This window comes from Sphaerodactylus townsendi, linkage group LG02 (assembly GCF_021028975.2).
Source record: "Sphaerodactylus townsendi isolate TG3544 linkage group LG02, MPM_Stown_v2.3, whole genome shotgun sequence".
NCBI classification, from domain to species: Eukaryota; Metazoa; Chordata; class Lepidosauria; order Squamata; family Sphaerodactylidae; genus Sphaerodactylus; species Sphaerodactylus townsendi.
Genome location: NC_059426.1, coordinates 32,946,514 through 32,973,462, shown reverse-complemented (window position 1 = coordinate 32,973,462; position 26,949 = coordinate 32,946,514). Strand labels below are relative to the sequence as shown.

General features: G+C 42.5%; 1 protein-coding gene across 1 annotated transcript in view; it reads right to left on the bottom strand.

Annotated features, from left to right (window-relative positions):
- LOC125426017 (sodium channel protein type 2 subunit alpha-like) overlaps positions 1 to 26,949 on the bottom strand; it is a 128,398-nt gene that overhangs the window by 5,639 nt on the left and 95,810 nt on the right. Inside the window, 12 exon segments of the mRNA XM_048484041.1 lie at positions 1 to 264; positions 267 to 718; positions 3,424 to 3,694; positions 3,879 to 3,983; positions 6,497 to 6,634; positions 8,909 to 8,962; positions 10,185 to 10,463; positions 13,520 to 13,642; positions 15,155 to 15,328; positions 16,772 to 16,926; positions 20,045 to 20,162; positions 26,066 to 26,518. Of these exon segments, the coding sequence (XP_048339998.1) occupies positions 1 to 264; positions 267 to 718; positions 3,424 to 3,694; positions 3,879 to 3,983; positions 6,497 to 6,634; positions 8,909 to 8,962; positions 10,185 to 10,463; positions 13,520 to 13,642; positions 15,155 to 15,328; positions 16,772 to 16,926; positions 20,045 to 20,162; positions 26,066 to 26,518 (2,586 nt within the window).

The following is a 26,949-nucleotide window of genomic DNA, read 5'->3' as shown; positions in this document are numbered from 1 at the left end:
AGGCAAGTCCATTGCAATAAGTTGTATCTTATTTGGTTTGGGGATTAGAAGAGGAGGCTCTAAAGAGGCAGCAAAATCAAAAAGATTACAGTATTCTATAAACTGAGTTGCATCTGGATCAAATTTTTCCCAGACTTCATAGAACATTTCAAAGTCATCTTCACCTAAAGGCTCAGCACTTTCTTCTGTAGCAACACCAAAGTTCTCCAGAATAACTGCAATGTACATGTTTACCACAACTAGAAATGATTATGATAATGTGAAGGCTTGACAAAGAAGAAAATCCCAACAGAAGGATTGCCACAATCTCCTTTGGTTGAGCTTCCTGGATTATCTTTCTCAGGGTCACAGTCTGGGGGCCCGCTGTTGAGAATGGGGGCTAGCAAACCATCCCAACCAGCGGAGGTGGTAATTTGAAAAAGGCAGATCATGCTGTTGCCAAAGGTTTCAAAATTGAACATGTCATCAATCCCTTCTTCCTTTTTAACATAAGCAAAGTTGGACATTCCAAAGATAGCGTAGATGAACATGATGAGAAAAAGCAGGAGACCAATGTTAAACAAGGCAGGCAGAGACATCATCAAGGCGAAAAGCAGAGTACGGATCCCTTTAGCTCCCTTGATAAGCCGCAGGATTCGACCTATCCTGGCAAGTCGGATAACTCGGAACAAGGTAGGGGACAAAAAGTATTTCTCAATAAGGTCTGCTAGAAACATACCTGTAAAAATTGCAAAATAAAATGTTAGCACTTGCATTAAATATTCATAATCATATTGCTTCGTTACAGTTTATAATTTCAATCAGGGAATATACTGTGAGGATGAGATGGTGAATTAAAAGCCCTGGTTCTGTTTTCAGCTGGTATTAGTTCCTCCCACTGATTAATAACATCATGAGCTGTTGGATCCAAGGGTTTCCTTGTGCTAAGTGAGGAATCTTCTGCTGGAAGAATTCAATAGGGATAAGATCTTTTTACGCAAGAGAAGGAAGCGCTTCTACTGGAGGAAGATATACAGGAAGAGTTGTTATTCAGTGAAAGTTTTCTCATTTAGCTGAATGAAACTATTGGATCTAGTCCATTAAGATTACTTTCTGAATCAATAACTTGTAGGAACAAAATAAGACAATGTCAGGCTAGCATGTCTAAAACTCCATGACAATTTATCTAAATACACTAGGATTCTATCCCAATGCAATCTCTCTGTGCTTAACTGTGAGGTTCCTGCTCCTATTATCCTTCAAAAATTTGCTGTTACCTAATATGAATTCTTCCCTGACCTAGATAGGCCAGGCTAATCTTATCTCATCAGATCTTGGAAGCTAAGTAGAGTCAATCAGAGCTAATATTTGGATGGGAGTCCTCCAATGAATTTTTTGATGCAGAGGAAGGCAATGGCAAACCACCTCTAAATGTCTCTTGTGTTGAATATCCTACAGGGTTTCCATAAATCTGCTGTGACTTGATGGCATTTTCCATTACCAATGTGAACCCTGGTCTATCGAGGCACACGTGAAAATAATATGGAAGGCTGTGGCAACCATAGCATACCTTTACATTTGGCTTGCTATGATTGGAAGACTGAACCAATGCCCCTAAAATATCAAAGCAACTTACTACTTGTTGATTAAACTTATGTACTTTTATCAGGAGATTAATGGACACAAGATCTTTGGTTAGAAATAAAACCCATAACCATATCTCCACTGTTCCATTACAGCTTTGTGTTTTATGCCTAGCTGAGTTGCAGCTTCTCTTCCATAGAACAGGCAATGGAAGTCCCAGGAAAGCTAAACCACTGAATCTCCGAGTGGTTGCATGTATAAGTCACAACAAATCTCTGTTCATGATGGCATGAGCATGACTTGTTTGCTCTGCTTGTGTATACCTTCCATTTTTTCCAACTCGGGTGAGGGCCAACTAGATCATATAATATCCCTGTGGACACCAGAACCATTTTATGGCAGACTTTTTCTTGCTTTAAAAATGCTGCAGTGGTCACAGCACATGGGGTTCCTGACTCCTTCACACTCCGGTTTCAAGAATCCAAACAGTCCAGGAATTTGAGCCCTTGAAAAGAAGCATGAACGGCATGCAAGAACCCCTCTCCCTGTGCCATGATTCCAACAAGCCCATAAAAATAACTATGCTGAAGATTCGTAGACTATTGTTCATATTTCCATTGCCCTGTCACTTTCCCTCCTAACAAAACTATCCCAACATCCAGTGACATCAGCCTGTAACTTAATGACATTTTCTCATCTGTAAATTAGATGTTGCTACCTGGTACATGCCTTCTCCCCACCCTTTGTCTTCTTCCTTTTGTTATCTGACCTCTTTTGAATATCCAGCCTCTTTCTTTTGTTGGGCATAACTTACGGAAAAAACTTAGTCTTGATTTTACAAAAATACTGCTATTTCCTGAATTTTCCCAACTGGCTCTCCAGCCAAGCCTTCCCTCCTGCACTCCAAACCTTCTGGATTGAGCAGAGTTCAACATCCACTTGAACCATAGTCTGTTTGCCTTTTCAGATGACTTCCCCATGCAGAAAAGAGAACCATTCTCTTTCCTTTCCCTCTCTCTCCCCCCACCCCCAGCTTTCTTTTGAGTTACACACTGCACAAATATATATGGACCACTGACATCTTTTAGTGTTGGTGTTGGGATGTACTGTTTTGACTCCATGTGTGTATTTTTGGTTCTTGTTTAATAAACTATCCTTGATTGTTCTACTATATTTCAGCCTCCATTGTCATTCCAAACCTGCCTCTCTTTTTTTAATGATAATACTTAGTTGTATGTCTCATACTTCCCTTTACCTCTGTCTCATGCCAGATGCTAAAATCTAGACTTTCAGGTTCTACAGAGCAGGGGTGAGTGTTAGAGAAAGAGGGCTTTCTCTCTTCCACTTGGCTTCTGCTGAGTACATTTTGACCCAAGTAAGCAGCAGGCTTTATTTTTCACATGGATGCCTGATCTGTTGGACATGTCTTCCTGAGCAAACACAATTACAACCCAACCCACAGTTGGGCTCAAACTATGATTCTCCAGAAAACTATATGCCTGGCAACTCAGAGCTAAAATGCTCACGTTTTGCAACCATATACACTTACCACCAGAATTCTTTTTAATCAGCATTTTGCCACATGTTTGTTATGGTGCAAATGCATTCATATATCAAGAGGTCTCTTCCTGTCTATAAGAATGAGATGGTTCAATGGACTTGAATTCTTCATGCTGCATATGTGTATGTTTGTGGATCACAGTTCTCGATTTCTGAAGGTTAAGATGTTTAGATTTTTCAAAAATCAGCTCAAGAGGCAAAGGGCTGGATGAGCAACTTTCTCCTTCATGTTTACTAGACAATAGTCACCATGTCTTCCTTGACATGCATTTTCCCTTTTTAGTTGCTACTATGTCTTACCTACAATGGAGAGAATAACAACCACGACGTCAAATATATTCCAACCAATTGTGAAATAGTAATAACGGAGTGCAATCAATTTCAGGATGAACTCTCCCGTGAAAAGGATAATGAAAACCACATTGATCCAGTACAAAGTGTCTGTCATTTTTTTAGTCTGGTCGTTTGTTTCTACCATCATGGTAAACATATTGAGACAGATAAGGACCATGATGGCAATATCAAATGCTTGCTTGGTGACCAAATCAAAAATGATACCCTGGAATGCATTCTGTGGGGGGTGAAAAACAGAGAGAACATGTTGTTATTTCCTGGGAATTGAAAAGTTTCCCTTGATAAAATAATTTTCAATTTTGCATGAAAGGCTGTGCTGTTTTTTTTTTTAAAAGAAATACTTTTTGCCTTAAAATGGCACAGTTTGCACATGCAAAGCCAGCAGTAAAAGCTATGCTTACTGCAGGTCTAGGGATAGGCTTTTGTGGTTTCTTGGACCCCAGTTTTTTCATTGCATTGTAATACTTCTTCTGTTCTTCTGTCATAAATATGTCTTGACCTCCTAAGTAAAGAAGTAAAAGAAAATGGTTACAACCATAACTTTAGATTCACAAGACTCATTGATTTCAGTAGAATTTACGAGGATGTAATTGTTCACGGGTAAACATAAACTACAAACATAGGGCTGTATCTAAACACAGAATACCACTTCAACTAATGAAGGAGCAAGGCAATTTTCATCAATGGCCTCCTTAGGATTGCCAATCAGAGAGTATCCGGGGAGGCCAGAACACTTGGGGGGTGAGACTGAATGATATTGTGCAGTGCCACAGGAATTCCCCAGTCTCTATGGATTTTTAGAACACTGCACAACTAAGACCTCATGGACTGGACATAATGTCATGGCATTGTGTGCTGTAGTGGCCCCCATTTTGGCTTCCATTGATCGACTGAATGAGGCCAGGGGCTACAGTGTGGGAGTGGGAGTGTGGGAATGGGAGTGCAAAACAGTGTCTTCCCTTTGGCAAGGTGCCAACTGCACTTTTCCCCGTTGCCTCCCCTTACCTCTTCATCCAGCGTTGCTCTGGAGGGCTGCAGAGACCCGCCCACACTGCCCTCCGACCCCTGGCAGTCTGGTAAGTCTATACCATGGTGCCAAGCAATGCCTTTCCTGAAACCCACCAACTGATTTCGGAAAGCACATGGGGCCAGTTGGGGCTTTTGCCCCACAGGCTATTTGATGGGTCACTGGAGATTTAACTGGCTGTGCAGCTTTTCAAAAATTGCTTTGCTGTGCAGCTTTTTAAAAATTCACCACAGCACAAGGAACTTCATTGTGTGACTAAAGGTAAACTAAGTGTAAGTAAGGAAGTATTTGTAAATATTATCTTTATTATTTAATAAAATGCTCTTTATTAAAAACATAACCCATTAAGCAGAGCTTCTACTAGAAATGCTGAAGGGCTGCTCTTAGACATAAGTATAACCTTACTCCTTCACATTGTGGGATTGGCTCTGCCTCATGTGGAAGTCATTTTATGGTTGCACCCACCATCCTTTGTTGAGAATTCCAAAAGCGCCCGTAGGCTTCCAAAGGTCAGATCTATACCTCCTTCTACTACAACCCACCTCCTCCATGTTGTTTGTGACAAGCATTATTTTGGAGAGTGACAATGGAGGGTGAAACATGGGAAAATCCCATTCTGTGAGGTTTCCACTGCTTGGATTTGTCAGGTTAAACCCATAAATGTTAACCATACATATGGACATTAGGCATCAGTTAAATATACCATGGTGCCTAGCAGATATCTTAAATTTTGAAGCACACCAAACCCATTTCACAGTCTATATCAGAAGACAATGCAAATATTCAGTGCTTACTGAAAAGAAGAGGCTTACTAGATTTTACTAAAAAGTTAAAGGTAGTCCCCTGTGAAAGCATCAGTTTTTTACTGACCCATGTGGCGGTATCACATCACAATGTTTACAAGACTATATTTATGGGGTGGTATGTCATTGCCTTCCCCATTCATTTACACTTCACCCCAGCAAGCTAAAGTGTAAATTATACTGACCTCAGAAAGATGGAGGGATGAGTCAACCTTGAGCCAGCTACCTGAAACTGACTTTCATTGGGATCAAACTCAGGTTGTGAGTAGAGCTTTGATTACAGTGCTGCAATTTACCACTCTGAGCTGCAGGGCTTACTATCAAGTTTCATTACTACTACTTTAATTGAGGTGCTTAACTTGGTAATGTTCTGTTCTCCAGTAAACTGTTTGGGAAACCTTATCACACAGGCCCTTTCCGCATCGGCAAAATACTGCAACCCAGGGACAGCAGCTGCTGTTCGCACAGGAGGCGCTGCTGTCATTGAGTGAGGCTTTTGAAAAATGGCGTCTTCCCTTCAGCGAGGTGCCAACTGTACCACTGGGAAGATGATGCTTTTCCTGTCGCCTCCCCTTACCTCTTCGTCCAGCGTTGCTCTGGAGGGGTGCAGAGACCCGCCCACGCCAGTTCCTTCCGACCTCTGGAGGTCGGAGGGCAGCGTGGGCGGGTCCCTGCAGCCCTCCAGAGCGACGCTGGATGAAGAGGTCAGTGGAGGGGGCAGACCAAGAGGCGGCTCCATGTGGAGCTGCCTCTCCGGCGGGGGGTGGGGAGTCGGGGCCGATCACACGCTAGTGTGCGAACAGCCTCCAAGCCTCCACCAGCCCAATTCATGCCGGTGGAGGTTCGTTTCCGCGCGTGTGTGGAAAGGGCCATAGATTTAGCTAATGATATAGATGAAACATTATAGATATTTTCCCTACTACCTCATTGAGTCTTCCTCCAACTTCTCTTTAGCTGGAGGAAGAGTAATCTAAGCAGGATAATGGTTTCCTAGGATTGAGGCAGGCCTTGTTCAGTGGAATGGTGGGACACATGCCATAATACTAAATCTGGAATAAATGCCCTGCAAATGCTGTGGCAGTAAGGTCACAATACCCATTCTTGGATCCTCTGCAACTCTGATACTTCAGCCATTTCTCTTAAACATGACTTTCTGCGTGCTATAGATATGAATAACTGGAACACTTATCTTCTTTTTCTGTTGGTTGAAGTTATCAATTATGACACCAATGAAAAGATTCAGGGTGAAGAATGCACCAAATATAATAAAGATGACAAAGTAAATATACATATAAAGGCTGTCCTCATAGATTGGCTGTTGGTTGACCTATAAAAGGAGATATGACAAGATATCAACACCAAAGAGTTTTCAGAGCATAGTTGTATAGTTCACAGGATAGAAAGTGGGTGGATGCTCACATAGTCATTACAACAATGTTTCTAGCTGCGTGTGCAGAAAATCACTTTAAAAATTGTCACAGGATCTTAAAATTCTTAGAGCACGTTCACACTAACCAAACACCCTGTGAAAATGTCTCATGCATCAGGAAAATTTAGACTGGGAACATTTATTCTTGAAGCAGCTATAAAATAGTTGTAGCAAGGATCTGGATGACCACAGATTATATTGACAATTCACCCAAGGACATCTTTAAAGGTTTGCCCTTTAGACTGTGTGCTTCCTTATAAATTTGTGATAAATTGCAAGGCTGTTTATTTGGTTTCCCTGAAATTGCCGTTGTGTTTTAATTGACAGGTGTAGCTCATTTATGTATTAGTAAGAGTATTTTAATTGTCTGAATTTTGCCCTGAGCCCGACTTTGGTTAGTGAGAGGGGATATTAATTTAATTAAACAATTAAAAAACCCCCCACAGAATTTTGACTCTCCAGCTACAGGCAAATCATCAAACAATTGGAGTTACCTTTGTCATGTTTAGTGAAGGAAAGAAGACTTTCTCAACTGGCAGCCCTACACATTTCTTTTACTAGAGAATGTCCCCCAACGTTGCAGAAGTACTAGAGCTTCTGACAGGACAGGAAGCAAGTACCTTTGGTATTTCCTTGACGTGCCAAATAGATACATTTATGGCAGCCCAATCCTGGAACTGGCATGAAGCTGTGCTGGTGTGTTGGACCACCCTGCTGGCACAAGTGGCACCCATGCCAGTGGGGAGGGCAAACATGAAGGTGGGCAGGTGCCCTGGAGCTGCATGGCGCCCGATCTAGAACAGCTTGCCACCTGCCGAGCTGTGCTTAAAGGTGAATGCTGGTGCGGCTGGGGGTAGGCTAGGGGCATTCCCGAGGGTGGACCCAACCTTAATGGGCTTCCACTGGGCTTTGGCCTGGGAATGCCCCTAGTGCAGACCTCTGACTTACACCACTCAAAAGGGTGATGTAAGTCAGTTTTTGCAAATGTGGTACTTTCAGGCAGCTGGGAATGCTCTGGTTTTTACTGGGCTGCCTGGAAGCCTTCTGGAGGCAGTGTGGCGGCACAGCACCATCCTCGGCTGCTGTGGCCTCTGGGCTGGCCTATTAATCTGCCTAACCAAGGTATCCTTAGAAGTCCTGAGCCAAAAGATTTGGGCCACAAGGAACAGTGATTGTGCCAGTCACTGTTGACAGTTTTGCTTTGGCCTTGACCGCTGACTTTCTGAAACCTACCACAACCTTGTTATGGGTGACTTCATTACTTATCAGCAGTGGCTGGCTAGCTTTGGGATGAATTAGGTGCTGCCTGTGAGTGAGGCACCACAAGGGACACTGCTGAAGCAAAAGAAGGGAGGATTATTTGTTCAAATTTTAAAATGTTTTGTAGGTCTTATATAAATAAATGCAAATATTAGTTATTAATTATACTTTTGTCTCCATCCTGACTAAATCCAGGCTCAGGGCGGCTAGCAACATCAAATTATAATTAAAATCAGAAATGCCATATAAATTAGATTGTTGTTGCAGTTGATGAGAAAGGAGTCAGCCTTCAGAACACACAGCCTATCAGAAATGTGCTTAGGAAGCTAATAGAGTCTACTTGTGAAAATATTAGTAGCTATCTTAGCCTCTGCAGGACATACCCAATCTGATTTTAGAACCCATACAGACAGACTGGGAGAAGAATTTGTGGTAGATATGCTGCAGCAGCAGAGAAAACGGAAGCTTTCTTACAAGCCCTTGTTTCTTGGAACTGTTGTGAATTAACTTTGTAGCTGGGACCAAGAAGGGGAGCAAGGAAGAGGAAAGAAAGGAGAGAGAAAAGATGGATATAGTTAAGAGATTGGACTGAGGAGACATTTAGAGATGCTTCCTATCTCAGGCCAACTTTCTACCTCTTAATTTTGAGGAAGAGAATGTTTTTCTAGCCACATCCATCGAACAAACCTTTAATTCACAAAGCAACCCTTTTCTGAGTATATCTGATTATCTGGAGTAATTCTGGAAACATCCTGATTTTATTTAAATAGTAAAATTAACTCGAACCAGCTGATGCAATACTTACTGAATTAACATTATTTTAATTGTTTCATCTTTTTTATTTATATTCTGCCACTGTAAATCTGAGAGCTCCTTAGGGACTACTACCTTTAAAAAAAGGAACGAACTTACCTTTCTTGAATCAACAGCTGCATACATTATAGGCATCCATCCCTTAAAGGTGGCCTGTAAAGAGGGCGCATGTTAACATTCTCTATGATTACAAAATATGATACAGATTAGTGGCGCATCTGCAATGGGGACAGGGGGGGTCAGATAACCCTGGCCGAACCGGCCGAGGGGGGGGGCAAGTCACCCTAACCCTAACCCTGAGCCAAGCTCAGTTACGAGGGGTGCGGAAAAGTCTAATAATAAATAAAATAAATAAAGATCTGTTGTCTGTTAGCAAAAGAAAAAGCTGGACTGGGGATTGTTGAGGAAACCTCTCTCTTTGGAGCTGACCAAAGCCCAACAACCCCCCCAGCTGCAACCAGAAGAGATGCTTTTCCAGGAGTTCAGGCTGTTTCACCCCTGGAATCACCAGAGAGTGTGTTATTTGGATGGAAAATATGATAATAAAATGAAGGCATACATATTTATTACCTACTGTCCAATGCCGTTTCCATGTTAAAAAGTACCAATACACTACACACACACACACACATATAACTTATGCTCCAAGTATTAAAAACCAGAAAAAAATTAGTCATTATATGAAAATCTAGAAATCATGCCTTTCTCTGCCCCCACCTGAGCATACCAATTAACAGCCATAGAAATTAAAATCGAAATTTGAATCAAAACAGGTATAGAAAGACATTATCCTTTCAGTTCCAGTGACTCCATCAGGGCACAAGAGGAAATCTCAGCACAAGTCTGAAGACTATTATAAAAGGCACAGGGAAGGGTTCCTATCCAGCTCTCTTTTATTTCAAGACAGCTGGCCCTAGATAACATGTGTAGAGTTGCCAAGTCCCCTTGGCAACCAGCAAGGTGGGGGGGGAGGACTTTTTCAGAGGGTTTGTTTCAGCAACAAGCCGATGTCCTGCCCTGTGTGAACCGGAAGTGATGTCAGCACATCACCAGTGAAGCCAGCCTCACTCTGGTATTTAGCTGTAACACCCAAATACCCGAGTATCCCCAGTGATGCACTCACATCACTTCCGAGTACACGGGGAGTTATGTCAGTGTGCTGAGATGCTGCTGCTGTTCTCTCAATTTGGGTGCCATCCCCCCTTGATCAGCTGATAGTGGTAGGGACAATCCACTGGGTGGTGGGTCTCGCACCACCAACAGGGAATTGGAAACCCTAGGTATATCTGTAAAGAGGGATTCTGTCCTAAGAAATTAACATTCAATATATTGTAATAGAAAAGTTATTCCTAAAATCAAGTTAATGGTGACTTACCACTTGTAGTAGTGAAAGATATCCAGTTCCAACATTATCAAAGTTTACTTTCACATTTACCCATCTCGTCTCGTTAGTAATGTTGAAACGTTCACAATCGGTTTTGTTCTGAATTAATTCATCCTCCATGTTCTTTCCAGTTGTGGTGTTAATACAATGGTAAAATTTGCCAGCAAATAGATTCACCCCCATGATACTGAAAATTAGCCAGAATATAAGACAAACGAGAAGTACGTTCATAATAGATGGTATGGCTCCAATGAGGGCGTTCACAACCACCTAGCAAAAAAAAAATAAAAGTGAGTGAAGGCAGCATAAAAAGACTGTAAAACCTTGTTAACAAGTTTGTTTCAGGAAAGTTTTGAGTACTTTCTGATGTTCCTCGGTCTCTTCATAAACTTACTAGTTCTCAAGGATGCCATCTGATTAAACAAGTTATATTAATTTAACAGATCAAGCAATTGATTAAATTACCAATATTGGAAAACACTACTTCTATATTTAGCTGTTCATGGTCACAGAGAACAAGGTTCTTTGTAAAGGGAGGTTGCCTACCTTTTATTGTCACTGCCAATGTCCCTCTAAGAGAAAGATGACAACACTACTGATCTAAGGGCACTGGAGGATAGACACTCTAGCTTCTCTGTGGCGCAGTGGTTAAGAGCAGGTGCATTCTAATCTGGAGGAACCGGGCTTGATTCTCCGCTCTGCCGCCTGAGCTGTGGAGGCTTATCTGGGGAATTCAGATTAGCCTGTACACTCCCACACATGCCAGCTGGGTGACCTTGGGCTAGTCACAGCTTTTCGGAGCTCTCTCAGCCCCACCCACCTCACAGGGTGTTTGTTGTGAGGGGGGAAGGGCAAGGAGATTGTAAGCCCCTTTGAGTCTCCTACAGGAGAGAAAGGGGGGATATACATCCAAACTCTTCTTCTTCTCTTCTTCGGTGGACAAAGGAGGCATAAGAGTTGGGAGAAGCTCAGTATAAGGTAACTGACTTGGGAGGTGTTGACATTCTGCAAGGGGGATTTTATTAGGATTCGAATAATATATTTGTGACAAGTTCAGGAGTACTGTGAATTATATAACTAACAACACAGCTAAAGTCCTTCAGAGGAAGCCATAACTTTAAGGTGGGTTGGAGGAAATTAATAGGTAAGAGTGTAAGGCTGAGGTAATGAGAAGGAATGGGATAGGGTCAAGTTTTATCTCTAGCTACTACAAAGACCAATGTGCTCCTAGATAAATCAGGCTCAACATGTGTACCTTCAACACTGCTTTAGGATTGATGGATTAGTCTCATGCCTTTTACACTCATCAGTGCAGAAACTGAACATGCAAAAGCACGAAAGAATTCTGAAGCCCCTTCCACCAGCAGGCAGAAAAAGATGAAGGGAACTGAAACCATTCAGAAGAAGAAGAAGGAGAAGAAGAGTTGGATTTATATCCCCCCTTTCTCTCCTGTAGGAGACTCAAAGGGGCTTACAATCTCCTTGCCCTTCCCCCCTCACAACAAATACCCTGTGAGGTAGGTAGGGCTGAGAGAGCTCTGAGAAGCTGTGACTAGCCCAAGGTCACCCAGCTGGCGTGTGTGGGAGTGTACAGGCCAATCTGAATTCCCCAGATAAGCCTCCACAGCTCAGGCGGCAGAGCGGGGAATCAAACCCAGTTCCTCCAGATTAGATACACGAGCTCGTAACCTCCTGCGCCACTGCTGCTCCCTGAGATAGGGAGATAGATGACCCTCCCTGAGAAGGGAGTTACAAAGTTTGGGTGCCATGACTGGGAAGGCCCTTTCTCAGGTTGCTACCTGTCCAACCTCAGACGATAGGGGCACCAGAATGAGAACCTCTAAAGATAACCAAAGAAGTCAGGTAGATTCAGATTGGAGTAGGTGGTCCTAAAGATATGCTGGCCCCAAGGTCTTTAAATATCAAACCAGCAGCTTGATTTTGGATTGTGAGCAAACTGAGAACCAATGGAAATGGTACAAGCTAGGAGTGATATGGTCCCTGTCATTCACTTCAATCAACATTTTGGCCACAGCATTCTGCAGAAACTGAAGTTTCTGGGATAAGCTTCAAGGACAGCCTCACAGAGATCACTGCAGTAATACAGATATAACCAGGGCATGTAGATTGTTCATAGCAGCTACCTCCACTTGTCCATGAACATCTCCAATTTCAAAAGGTACATAGGTAAAAGTTCACATTTGAGTTTTTGGAACTGAGACTTATCACTCACGTCTCTTATGTTCTTTCCATGCTCAAAAACCTTGCAATAATTTCTTGTGGTCACTTCCCAGATAAATGCTTATGACTGCACGAGTGTAAACAGCAATGTAGTCTAGCTGATATGAGTAATTTAAAAGGATGCATTTGTATGCATGTTCAAATGCCAAGTGATTCTCTTGTTTACAGTGTAAATCAAAAGACTCAGGGGTATATATGTTTCCTTCATCAATCAAAAAAAATGTGTCAAATGTAGCAAAACCAGTCACAAGCTGCAACAACTTGGCCCTGTAGACCAAGTGACTAATATCTGGGTACAAAACTGCTCAATATGAACTTCGACAACAGCCATCCCAGTGATCCATTTAGGAGTTTGTCTTACATGGCATTAAGCAAGGTAAGTTTGCCTGGTGATTGCATGCATGTGAAAGGCACAGTTAGAAATGTATGGTGGGCAACTTCTTATTTCTGTGTAGCAACCCTGGATCATTTTTATGTAGCCACAGCCATCAGTCTCATTTCTCTAAAAGGATAATCAACGAAAACCATTTGTAGAATGATGAGAAGAACAAAATCAATTTCTGAGAATGATTTCCATGTAATCATGGGAAGTTTAACACCCCATGTAATGCTATGTGTATGTGTGAAATGTGGTCAGGTTGCAGCCAACTTACAGTGACCCGAACAAGGCGTTTTCAAGGCAAATGAGGTGGTTTGCCATTTATTTCCTCAGCAGACTTCCTTAGTGGTCTTCCATCCAAGTGCTGACCCTACTTAGCTTCCAAGGGCTGATAAGGTCAGGCTATACCATGCCACCTTCCCTCCCCATATAGTATTATACACCTTGTAATGCCTACAATTTCTTACTATGTGGATTTTTGCCCTTACATCATGATCCTCTGCACTTTTTAACTAGATTTATGAGCATGATAGCAGTAAAGCAAAAACAGAACAAATACCTTGAAACCCCTTGGGGATGGGGCGGTATATAAGCTTAAAAAATAAATAAAAATAAATAAATAAATAAATAAACATCAAATCCTCGTAAATCTTTCTTTTCACTGGAGGGGGACCCAATTCTTTAAACATAATTTTGTTTCACTTACCCTCATTCCTTCAAATCGTGATAAGGCTCTCAGAGGTCTCAGCGCTCTTAGCGTCCGAAGTGATTTAATGGCTCCAAATTCAGAATAACCCAAAGCGGTAGCTGTTAGACTCACTATGGACACCTACTCAAAAACAACAACATTCCAGGTTATATAAATGGGGGGAATTTACCTTTATCGGTTTGTTAGAAACCCATCTAATCTGTCATTCCTTACAGAAATGCCAGCTTTTAAAAACACAAAAGCATATAGAAATTTGTAAACTTCAATAAGTATCAGCTAGATCAGGGATGTAAAACTAGTGGGCTAGGGACTGGATCAGTCCCTTGAGAAGGCTTATCAGGGCCGAAAGCTAACTGAGGCAACCCCCTTCCCCTAAATATAAAGAATGAGCCAGAAACAGTATGTATATTAGAAGAAAAATTACTCTGCCTGGTTCAAAAGAACAGCAATAAAAACATAACCTTTAATATAAATAATTAAAAGCACTATATCCAATAGCCAAAATATCAACAATGGAAAATAAGACAGAGCATGGATAACACTAACAGACAGAAAAGGGACCCCAAAATATACACAAAAGATAACGAGTCTCTGTATAAATTATATCCCTTCAGGTAACTTGTCATGTTTTGTTTTATAAAACCTTATGGTCACAATGGCCATTTCACATGTGAACTTAGCACAATTTAAACTTTGTTGATTTATGTACGAGGAATCATGGGGCCACTACCCACTTACCTCACTAAACTGCAACGCCGCTGCGACCCCGCAATGAAAAGCCTCCGTGGCTTCTGACCACGGAGACATTTGTTCCCCACACGTTTGCAATTCTTGAAATAACGCGGGCAGCAAAGAGCGGGAGTTCCGTTGCAATGAGGGGAATGGAGCGCTCCGATTGGCCGTCGAACGTGTGCATCATGAGTTACGAGAAAGTGGCGGCCAGCCGAGGGCGGGTCTCCAGTGTGATTGGCTGGGAAGAGGTTGTTTATGATAGGTTCGCACGAGCGTGAGTGCGAACGTCATCAAAGAGGCGCTAACAGCCCTCTATTAAGACGTCGGCACATGCTGACGTCAGCAGTAAATCGTTGGCTGCGCTTTCTGTGGAGACACGTCATCAGCAGTGTTTGGAAGTGAAAGCAAGAAGCCAGCTCGCGATCGCACGCCTTCTTGTAATTCCTCATTCGCTCGGCGCCAACATTTTCCATTTGCTCGGCACGGGCTTTGAACAAGTTGAGACGTGAAGACGTGACTTCGACTGGATGTCGACACGTGTCTACGTCATCACTACGCGCACTTTTAGACGGGGACACCCCCACTTAACAAGATGGCGCTCCCTGTTCCCTGATTGGCCGTGAGCTGCGCGTCACAGCGAATCAGCCGCGCGCAAACAGCCGAGGTTCCCCACAACTTTAAGTTGCTCTTTTTAGCGGAGCTAATTTGCCGCGCAGCCAGGAGGCGGGAGAGAGGTAAATCCCTGGCAGCCGCGCAGTGAGCGCCGGAGATGTGGGGAGCGTCCAGGACCCCCGTGGCTTTTAAAGAGGTGACCCCGCGGCTTATGGTGAGTGGATAGTGACCCATGGTTCACTAACAAGTCAACATCTAAAGGATGCGAAACAAATAGAATACACTTACATCAACAATCAAGAAATCCAGCCAACACCAAGCGTTAGTGAAGTAGACTTGAAAGCCATAAGCCACCCATTTAAGAATCATTTCCAGAATGAAGATAAACGTGAAGAGTTTGTCTGCATAGTCAAGGACAATCTTGATAGTCTTACGTTGTTCGATATAGATGTCTTCAAAAGCCTATGAGAGAAAATGCCACTACAAATTAACCCATATTGGATGTCAAAATAAACTATGCAACACTTGACCCATTCTGCTGTTTATAATATTATTTTTAATGATTGCTTAGCAATAATGTTCAGTTACATTTTGTATACCTGTGACCAAGGCCCCTTCCACACGGAGGCGGAAGGGGTCGGGTCGGCGTAACCGGCTGGGATGACGGCGCAGAGCTGCGCCATTATCAGAGCGACTCACCAGTCCCGCGGCCCTCCGGCACGTCGCCGAGGCCAGGGGACACCCGGTACAACGGCGAGCGCAGAGCTCGCCCGTCGTCAAACGACTCACCGATCCCGCTGACCCTCAAGGCTTGCGTCGCCCGAGCCAGGGACTTCGACTGAGACGACGAGGCGCAGAAACTCTGGGCGCCTGGGTCGTCAGAGCGACTTTCACCAGTCCCCGGTGACCCTCCAGCACGCGTCAGCCGCAGGCTGTGATTACCTGTTACCCACGGCGTGAGCCGCGCCGTCGTTAGAGCGACCACTGAACTGCCTCCAGCACGCCAGGCCAGGGGACATGCCCCCTGCCCTGCGCGGCTGCTCCAGGGTCGCAGGGCAAAGGGGGCGTGTCCCCAGGCCTTGGCGACGCGCCAGAGGGCCGCGGGACTGGTGAGTTGCCCGGGGGGGGGGAAGGCGCTTGGAAGCCGCTGCCGTTCGCACAGCAGCGGCTCCCAGCCGGTGTTTCCAAAAAACCACACTGGGGAAGCGTGGTTTGGAAACACCAGCTTTGCGCCGGTTGGGCGGCGCGAGGGCGGCGCGGCTGCGCAGCAGCTGCACCCCCTGTGCGAATGGCGGCCTGGGGATGGCGTTTTTGCCGTCCCCAAGCCGCCATATTCCGCCCGTGCGGAAAGGGCCTTATTGCATCTGAAAATGTTCCACCTTCTGTTGGAAACAGCATTATCAGCATGCTACACCACTACTCTGTATCTCTGGGCCTAACTGCATGCATTACAGTTGACACAGAATTTTTATTGAACCATGAAGATATGCATATTTTGGAAACGACAGCCAAGTTTCTTTGTTATGTTATTATACTTTGCTCTAAAAGTTTGTAATTACTATTTCTACTACGTCTTTTACTTACAAGTTCTATTCCTTTTAACTGTTAGTCCACTTTGGACCTGTTATGCCATTAAAGGTTATATGTATGTATGTATTACTGTTTACGGATATATCCCATATTCTATCAAACCAAACATATGATGGGAGTTCTGTGGTGACTCTTAATTTTCAATCATGTTGTCCTGACCTGAAATGCCCCTGGGGTTGCTAATTGCCCCTTTTAGGAAACTTATATGTAATAAGTAAACTTCCTCTAATCAAAAGTGAAAACTGTCACATCACCAATCCCCAGCCTGAGAAATTGTGTGAGTTTCCAGATGGTAAAATTATATATTTAACTTACCAAAGCACCACTGCTGAGAAGAATCATGAAGACAATGAAGGTTTCAAACCAGCTGTGCTCCACAATCCTGTAGCAAGTTTTGCGAAGGTTCCACCAGCATCTGCCTGTCCCAGCTTCTATGCTCACTTGGCAGCATCTGAATTTCCGTACACAGTCTAGAAATCAGATTCATTTCTTTAATGCTTGTGGTTAAGAATTCTATAGAATAAAGAATCTGAAACAATAAAATCTGTTTGGACAAATTAATGGTTATGAACTGGATCCAACGATGAATGAATTCAAAGCCATTAGTGCAATTCCACTAGTGCAAGGAACAGCAGAATTGATGTCTTGCACAAGTGGAAATGCAAGCAGGGTTTTTTGTAATCTGATTTATGGCACCCCCTGGTGGGGTTTTTAAGGTAAAAGCTGGTTAGCCATCGCCTGCTACATCCCTGGTATTCCTTCAAGGTCTCTCATCCAAATACTTGCCAAGTTCAACAATGCTCAGCTTCTGAGATTTGATAAGATCTCTAGGTCACTCCAGGTCACCAGCCTGTTCTCATGAGATCTTAGGAGCTAAGCAGGATTGGCCGTGGTTAGTACTTGGATGGGAAAACACCAAGGAATATCAGGGTCATTATGCAGAGGAAGGCAGTGGAAAACCACCTCTGTTAGTCTCTTGCTTTGAAACCCCTACTGGGTTGCTGTATGTTGGCTGGGACTTGACTGCACTTTACACACAAATGCAAGTTATTACAGTGCAAGCGGCCAACATGGTCCTTTCGGTATATTTCCACTTGCACAGGGGCTCCAGGCAGCACACAACAAAATCTTTTGCTGGATGCAACCCTCTATGCCACAGGTGTCAAACTCGCGGCCCTCCAGATGTTATGGACTACAGTTCCCATCATCCCCTGCCAGCATGATGCTGGCAGGGACATGATAAACGGGGATGTAATCGCCGCGATCTGGAAGTACCGCTGGTTGCTGAATCACCTATGACTCTATATGTTAATGCAAAAGTACAGAAGCCACTGTTGCAGATGTAAATACCTAACCAAGGTATGCTTAGCAGTATGGAAATTAATATATGGATTTCATTAATGGAATCCTAAAGACAAAGGGCAACACACATCTGGTGGTATTTTAGGTTTTATAGGACTACTAATCTATGTAGCAGAGGGGGCCTTTAACTGCCCCTTTGCCTTTAAATTTAGTGCATTTTCATAATGTTCAGTTATTCCATTATTTCTTTTAATTTAAAAACATTTATATCCTATCTATTCCCTCAAGTCTGAAGGTGATTATATGTTTATTTTTAAAGGGTTGCATCATCATAATGGTCTGGTTCAAATTATTCTTACAGAAAAGAGTCGGTCAGTGGGAAACACCTGCCTCTGGGCTCTGAAAGCAGGAATCATATTATAACAAAAGCGTGAGGAGAGATAGATCCTTGTTTCCCGGAACCAGTTCCCAGACAGAAGGTCTTTTCAATTGTAGTCTGGAGACCTTACTTGGGGGAGCAGTGAACTGATTGATTCCTGACTGTAAAGCAAGCAGCTTCCCACCAGCTGACTGATGGTCTCCTATCGATCAGAGATGTTTTTACCACAACTACTCATTTGAAGAAATGGCAGTAAGGCCAATTCTAATGTGATTGTATGGATCGGGTTACTGCCGCCCAATTCAACAGTGAGGGCTGCTTATGGAGTTCTTACAGATCTTGCAAAAACTATTGCAAAGCTGAAGATTAAAAGAATGACTTCTAGTCTCAGTGACGAGGACTCACAGCACATAAACGTGGCTGTATTTTTCCCAGAGATGCTGGATATATTTGTACTACAAACTGCTTTTTAAAAATGAGTTTAACCACAATGGCTTCCTCAAAAGCCCCGGGAGTTGCAGTTCGGTGAAGAATTTTCTGTTAGCAATTCCCAGAGCTAAATGAAAGCTTCCAGGGCTTTTTGAATAAGAAAATCATGCTTATGCTGCTGCTTCATGAGGACTATCCCTCACACATGAATGCCAACCTCTAGGTGGGCCCTGGGGATCCCCTGGAAGTACAGCTCCCCTCCAGTTCCTATGGAGGAAATGGATGCTTTGGAGGAAGGACTCTATGTCATTGTCCCCCGTTGCACCCTGTCCTCCCAGGTTTCATCCCCAAATCTCCAAGAGTTTCCCAATCTGGATCCAGCCAACCTACCCCGCAACCCCTGTTGGTGGTCAGGGGGGACCTGGCAACCTTACTCCTCACATGGGCAGCAAGAAACCTCTACAGAAAACCAGACTGTCCAGATGACATCGAGGCCAGGGTGGGAATTGCTCATTTGGCTTCCTGTTTTTTCCCCCTGAACTTCACCAAGTTTCAGGTTCTCAAGCTCAAAGGGGAAACTGCAGGCGGGTTGTTCCTTTTCCCTGCAAAGTTGTGCTGTCACGGTACAGTACAGCTCAGTGGGGAAAAGAAAAATTTCTGAGCCACTGGGGGACACTGTAATTGCCATCTTGCCTATACACAGATGTACATAGGCACAAGGGCGGGGGGGTAGTGGGGAGTTGGGGGAATCAACAAGTGGAGACAGAAAAGGAACATGTGAATGAGATTTCTGCCAATTTCCATTCCACTTGCTGGCACCATGTTAGGGCCTCTTCTCACAGCTCTGTGTAGATGCAGTATGAATCTGGGGTAGATAGGCTGCAATAAAAGGAGTACGTGGAATTTAAAGCCAAATCTATACATACTTATAAAAACCAGACAAAAACCAAGCAAAGCATATTTAACTAAAAATGTGCAATATACTCTTATGGCCTGCATTTAGCTTTGTTCATCTTCATTTTATTTATTTATTTTATTGTATTTATACCCTATTTTATTGTATTTATGCCCTGCACATTCCTGACCACAGTCAGGCTTGGGGTAGCAAACATATAAAAATAACACATATGGAAATGTAATATTAAATAAGGCTAAAAATGTAATATTAAATAAGGCTAAAAACTAGAATTCATTATCTTGTTTACATGACGTTTGTTTTTTTAAAAAGTTTTCTTAAGTAAACATGTCAACTTACTTAGGCTCATTCCGCACATGCAGAATAATGCACTTTCAAACTGCTTTCAGTGCTCTTTGAAGCTGTGCGGAATAGCAAAATCCACTTGCAAACAGTTGTGAAAGTGGTTTGAAAACGCATTATTTTGCATGTGCGGAAGGGGCCCTAGATTCTTAAAGGTCTGCCTGGACCAAATGCTTTTTAAAAGGTATGAAGTTACTAACAGTAATATTTCCTCTCGTACCTTCAGTAAAACAAGCTTTTGGTTCTGTTGGGTCATCGAGCAAAGCTTCTGCTTCTTCATCTCCCAGGTGATCAACTTCAACTGTGCTACAATCAGTGGAACTGGAAATACTTAATTTCTGCAAATAAGATCCCACAATGCCTTTTAACATCTCCACATGTTTAAACTGAACTGAAATTCATCTTGACTGAGCATGCAATAGTGGGATATTCACACATCTAAATCAGATTTTACAACAGAGAACATGCACAGGAACATCCATATGTACTCATGTGGATTCCAAGCATTTTGCGTTGTTACTTATGAAACGTCTAAGTTTGGGGTGGTGGTGGGCTAATGCCATTTTAAAAAGCAATTTAGAAACTACTGGTAAATGCCTAGTTGTGCTTCTCTTTTGCTGGTCTTTCTGCAAAAACTTTTCTTTCAAAGGGAACAATTTAATATTAGCCAATTTTTTCCCCAAATTAGTTGAAGACCAGTGAGCGAATTAATCAGAAATAGCATTCTGCAGAGCTAAATTAAATGCTCTGGATCCAATGACCTATGAATAAAACCAGTTCATGGAATCGGGCCCCCTCCCTTCCCTGGCTCCCAACTACCTCCTGTACCCTCACCCTACCCCAAAGCTACTCCTGAAAGGCACCAGACCTTGTAGATCTGAGTGGGATTTGGTACGTGAAGAAGGAAGAATTGGCAGAAATCCATCCACCCTCTTTGTAAGAGCTCTTACGGAAGAGCTAGCAAAAGAGGGGAAAGGGGAATTTCTGCCAATTTCTCCTTGACCCTTAGCCTGATGATTCCCTCTCTATTTCTGAGATTCCCCTGATCCTTGGGAGCAGTTCCCCCCCCCATTCCCCCCAGGTATATAGGGAGAAAGGCAGACAGATTAATTCCACAAGCTGATTTTTATGACAGTTCACTGGCGACAACCCATAATATTTCTCATACTCCTAAGTTCAGTCTTACATTGGATCCCTCCAAACTGAACAGCAAAGCTTCAAAAATGTGATCCAGAACATGGATTACACCAATACATTTTCCCTCTTAGAGAAGTACTGTTTTCACATATTGTATGTCACTTAGCCACTTTTTACCCTCTGGAAATTATGAAGTGAAATGACATTGAATAAGTCAGGAGAAAATACTGACACAGCATCACATGACTATTAGAAATTATATACACCCACACACACATATACACACCATATGGCAAACACAATAGATAGTGGGTTTCCCAAATTTCAAAACCACAAAAGAATATTCAGCTTGTTCCTATAGCCTTTGTTTTGCACTCTCCCTTGGTAGAGTATAGATGTCTTCATTCTTGTGCATTTCAAACTATTTTTGACTTAAGTACACATACCAGTCCTTGTCAAATACTCAGGTAATTACTAGTTCTCATGATCAAGAATGCTTTTAAGATGAGATGGTGGTTGAACTATTTTTGTAGCTCTGACAACCCAGCCAGTGTAATTTAAAGCACTGCCTAACCCAGTCAATGTAATTTAAAGCATCTATTAATGACACGAAGTGTGAGGACAGTGGACAGGTATGAGCACAAAATAAACCAAAATAGTTTAGATCATGGTGTTCACCAACCTGTTAACAATGTTATTACCAGCAAGAGTATAACATCAGCAATGACAGCATCAACACCTAGCAAGATGAATGTCAAGAATGGTGAAAGTCTGTTTAAAGTAAGACTATTCAAAATGCTATTTTCTTGTATTCCAACTTGTGGACCCCAGCCTGTCTATCTTTCTTAAAAGGGCAATGCTCCAAAGATTGCTTAATCTTTGGAGCATTGCCCTTTTAAGAAAGATAGAGAAAGGCTGTCCAGAGAGGCAGCTTCCCTGAAACGGAGCTTGCAGAGCCTGCAGGGAAAGAAAAAGATGACTGAGTAAGTGAGGGGCAGCGGAGGGGTGGCGACGTGGTGAAGCGGAGGGCAGCAGCCTGCTGGGCACCCTACAGGTGTGCGCCTGGCGTCATGGGTGGCCCCGGCTCTTCCCTGCCCCTGCCTGCTCTGGTGTTTCCTTGCTTACAAGCAATGAAACGCCAGAGCAGCCAAGGGCTGGGGCTGCTGTGGGGATCCAGGAGGTGCGGGGGAGTGATCTGGTAGGGAGCGGCTGCCCTGGCTCTTCCCTGCCCCTGCCTGCTTTGGAGTTACCACCCTAGACTTATACATGAGACAATATCACAAAACCTTCAAATTGCCAACACAATCAGCAGTAACACAAAATAGTAGGCTTCAACTTAGCAGAAAGTCTTTCAAAACAAGACTGTCTTAATAATTATGTCTGCAAGAGATACCAGATACCACTTATAATAAAAAAATTAGATAGTCTTTGTAAGATTGATGTTATTATCCATCGCAAATATTCCCCAGCATTTTAAAAAAAGAGAAAATACTATGAGGGTTCTTTAAACTCAAGGATTCTTGAAACTTTATAACCCAAGACAATCCAAGACCATGCAATTAGCATATTAAAATACTGTGTATAAATATTCAACAGTGAATGTTGGGATAGCCCCTCCCTTTAATCATGCTATGCTGTGAGTCACATGTCACATGTGAGTCTTGTGACTGTACTGAATAGATGATGACACACACTCCAACAGCATGCAGGCCAGTCAGCTATTATCCAACAGTGATTGTGTACATATGATTTGCTGTGGTAACCTGTTAAAAATGGCTGACACCCGTTGTTCTGCCTGGTTAAAAAGTGCCAGAGCTGTGTTCTCTGACTGCTCCAGATTGCTTTTTAGTCCTGTGAGAAGTAAGAAGGGTAGGAAGTGATGTAGAAAGAATCTAGTTTCACAGTTTGGAAATACCACAAACATGATTGCAAAGATTATCTTCAAGCAAGGTACTCAAATTAACCACAAGCAAAGTTGCAAAGGTTACATTCAAATCCATTACTCAAATTAACATGGCAAGCATAAATTAATAAGTTGAGCAAAGGCCTTCATATATATACGCACGCACACACACACACACGGTAAGAGGCTGGTCTCAATTTTCTCTCCCTCACACCTTCACCTTTTCAAACTCAATCAGATATTAGCAATGAGATCTGTCCAGTACAAGTTAATAATAGCTTTGTTCTTTTCATTTTATGCCTGGGGACAGGAAAATCCCCAGTCCTGATTGGTGACCATTGAGGGAAAGATGATGAGAAGTTTGATGTTTGAAGGTTGATCGGCAGTAGCTCTGAAGGAGGCAGAGACAGGGAAGAGACACTTCCACAGTGGCATGGATTCCAACCTCACAAGAGAGGAAACAATCTTGCCAGAAGCCAAGACCAGTGAGGGTCACATGTAGTACACTATGCGTTCTTCAAAAGGACCAGGGAATGGGAGTCAAAACCAAGGCTTCAGGCTACGAGGTTATGCAGGGTAGAACTCACAAGAAGAGGAGAAAGGCTATATCCACTAACCTCCTCCCCTCTTAAACAAAGAGTACTTGGGATGTGGTACTAGGGTGGGGTGGGGGTGGGGGTTGGGGTAGAGCCTGGTGGAAGGTGACTATACTCTTTCTATTTTCTTTTGCAATTTCACACAGTTGCTGTCCAGTTCACCAAACTACTGAAAGATAAAATAATATAACAAATGCACGGGCACATGACAACTCCTAAAACTCTACTTCTGTAATTAAATGTCTTCTTTCAGTGGTTATTATGTGGGGAGGGGGGAGGATTTGCAACTCGCAATTAAAAAAGGTAAACTGCAAATCTCCTCATTTCAGATTCTGGGGGAAGAAGAACCTTCCTGTCTGCTGCCATTTGAACAGGGTTCTTCATATTACCGAGATTCATAATTTCTCCTTTGTCCACTTAACATTCCTCCACTGACTCCAAAGAATAATTGTTGCTACACAGCTGCTTTTCAGAAGTTTGGAGAGCTGGAGATGGCCTGTCAGACTTAAGTCGCCTGCTCTAGCATTAACAACACCAAACTCAATGATAGCAGTTCACAGATCTAGCCCTTTTCTAGCTCTTACTAGGGTAGATAGCAGCTGCTAAAGCTTTTACATCCTTAGGATTCCTGATAGGTCTTTGTTGTGGAGCCATAGCTACTTAAATAGGATAACTGTGAACTCTTTTATGACCAACTGCAAACATTTAAACCCTTTTTAACTGGGTTAAAAAGATTCTGGACCTCAAACAGAATTAAAGGGTGAAACAAAACTCTGCACCTAAGAGGTCAAGGAGTCTACAGTTAAAATCCTATGCAGAGCTATTCCAGTCAAACCCCACTGAAATCAATGGACATAGACTAGAGTGGTTTTAGACACTGGACTGTATGTAAATGACCCAAATGTATTTTAAAAACAAGCTCAATGGAAGACACAATGTAAGAATCAATACCATGTATCGACCATTTCACAATTTTTTTAAAAAACATACTTTCAGAAGGTTTTGAGCTGTAATAAATACTGCAGGAGTCTAGGAAGGTGCATGCAAATTAATAGTAAGGATCACTGCACAATCCAGATAGAACCTCTGTATAGTTGTACCCTGTAGTATAAATAAGAATAGAATTGTATCATTTTTTACATAAAACTGCACTCTGTGTTTAAAAATAATTGTGACTTAAATGGGGCAAATGAGAGTCTAGTACCAGGTTTATGGAGAACTTTTTACAACTGGGGGGAGGGTCAGATTCTTTGTTTCCCTAACCTGTGCCCCAAGGAGAAGAATCTATTTCCCCAAAGTCCCTAAGGCTCTTGCAGACTATGCAGAAAGTTTTTTGCAGTGGCCCATTCCCTCAGCAACAACAACCACTGTCCCTTATTTGCCTACTTTAGATCTGTCATCCGCCACTTGGTGCTCATCAGTGTTTGACACCATCCACTTCCTTCCTTCTCAAAGCATCCCTTCTCCAAAGCAAAAAAAAAATCTGGCTTTTGTCCACCTCAGTGGAGTTAGGAGTGGTTCAGAAGATCTCTGGAGCCACTGCCTTTGTGGTTGCATGGGAAGCCCATCTGAAATCTGCTGCTTTCATTGTAGGGAGATGCTTGGTTTGCATGCTTATGCAATCTCCCAACATTCTGTCACTGGACCTCACCCCTATGGCATCCATTGTGTCACATGGTGCACTACCTATTCTCAAACTTCTAAAAGGACCTGCAGGTTCCACAAGGTGAGAGATTTTTGCTTTACATTGAAGGTTTTATGAGCCCTCCCCCATGCTATTAATTTGTGTGTCCCACTTTCTGATTAAGTTATGTCAACTACTATCGTTTTAACTTGTCTGTATTCAAGCAGAATCTTTCACTACTTCCAAGTCCTGACTACTGCAAAGCTTGAGAACTTTTACTTTATGGTAACTGGAATAAGGCCAACATTCCCTGATGTGGGCAAGTGTCCAGCCCCATACATTCAACAGTGCAGTTGTTAAGCTGTAATCTTGATCACAGCAATTTGAGAATAAATCCTACTGAACTCAAAAGGACTTATCTGTTTGATGTAATTCAGTTTGATGTAATTCTGTACCTTGCAGGTCACAAGCACAGGTAAGCACCACTATGTAAATTAATGAAACAACTCTGCACAAACCTATGTTTACAAGATGAAGAGGCAAATATGTCACCCTATTCATTGCCTTATTGACAACTGTTTAGAATAGATCATCAAAAATAACCAAAGGGGAATACTGTGTAGTGAGGGACTAGAATTGTATTTAAAGATATTGGCCAGTATGAGTACATTTGCCTTGCCTTGATGGCCCAGGTTAGTCTAATCTCCTCACATCTCAGAAGCTAAGCAGGGTTGACCCCCATTAGCACTTGGATGGGAAACAACCAAGGAATTCTAGGGGTTGCTATGGAGTGACAAGCAGTGGCACTACCTCTGTTCATCTTAAAGAGTCCCCTATGTCAGCCTTGCCTTCATGGTACTTTTCCACCACCACATGTACTTTTATGGACAAAATTGAACACAAATATATCGGTTCATATATGTGTCAATAAAGTGCCATAAAATCTGAAGTTGTTAACTGTTTAATTTTTTTATGTCTTACCTCTTTCATTTCCTCAACTTCAGATATACTGCTAACTTCCTCTGTATTTCCAGGGTCAAAGTCAGATTCTCCCAGAGCAATGGGTACTGTGACGGTGAGACTTGAATTGTTGATAAATGACATGGGATCACAGCAATCCACAAAAATTGCAGCTGTGCTTTTATCCTGGTGATATTCTAGAGCACGGCTGATTTCAGCTACAGTATGATTGGGAATGCCCCCACCGTTCTTGTTGTTTTGTTCACCAGCTGTTTTAATAGCTGTGGCAGCCTTACTTTTTTGAAAACAAATAGTTTGGACAAATTCATACAGTTGTTTCTTCACAAAATCGATTCCCCTATGAATCCTTGCTATAGCAATCTGGAGATTATTTGCATCTGTGTCCTCTTCTGTAGCGGAAAGACTGTCTGAACTGAAAGAGCTCAATAACAACGCCAGAAAGAGGTTCAGTACCTGAAAGAAAGAAAAATGCCCAATAATTATCTTATTTCTCTTTTTTTAGATCACTCCTGAAAGTTACAACTGAGATTTGCTGATGTATTTTTGCAAACTGAAGTTCAGTAATTTGTTTTTCAATTTCTAAATACCTTTCTTATAAAATAAAGAAAACAAATGGGTGCTTCTACTATCAGTAGATAGAACCTTACTTTTCCAGTAGTATTTATGTGTTATATTGTGTTGTCAAAAATATTGTTTCCGGCCAAAGTCCATTACAATTACCCACAAATTAAATTAAAAACACAGAAATTAGATTACTAAAATAATATGTCTTAAATAGTGCTACAATCTCACAACATATAAAATCCAAGTAAGTATCTAAGGCATGCTAAACTTTTTGAAATGAATGGACTTAGACTGGAGGAACTCTCTTTAGGATTGCCGTG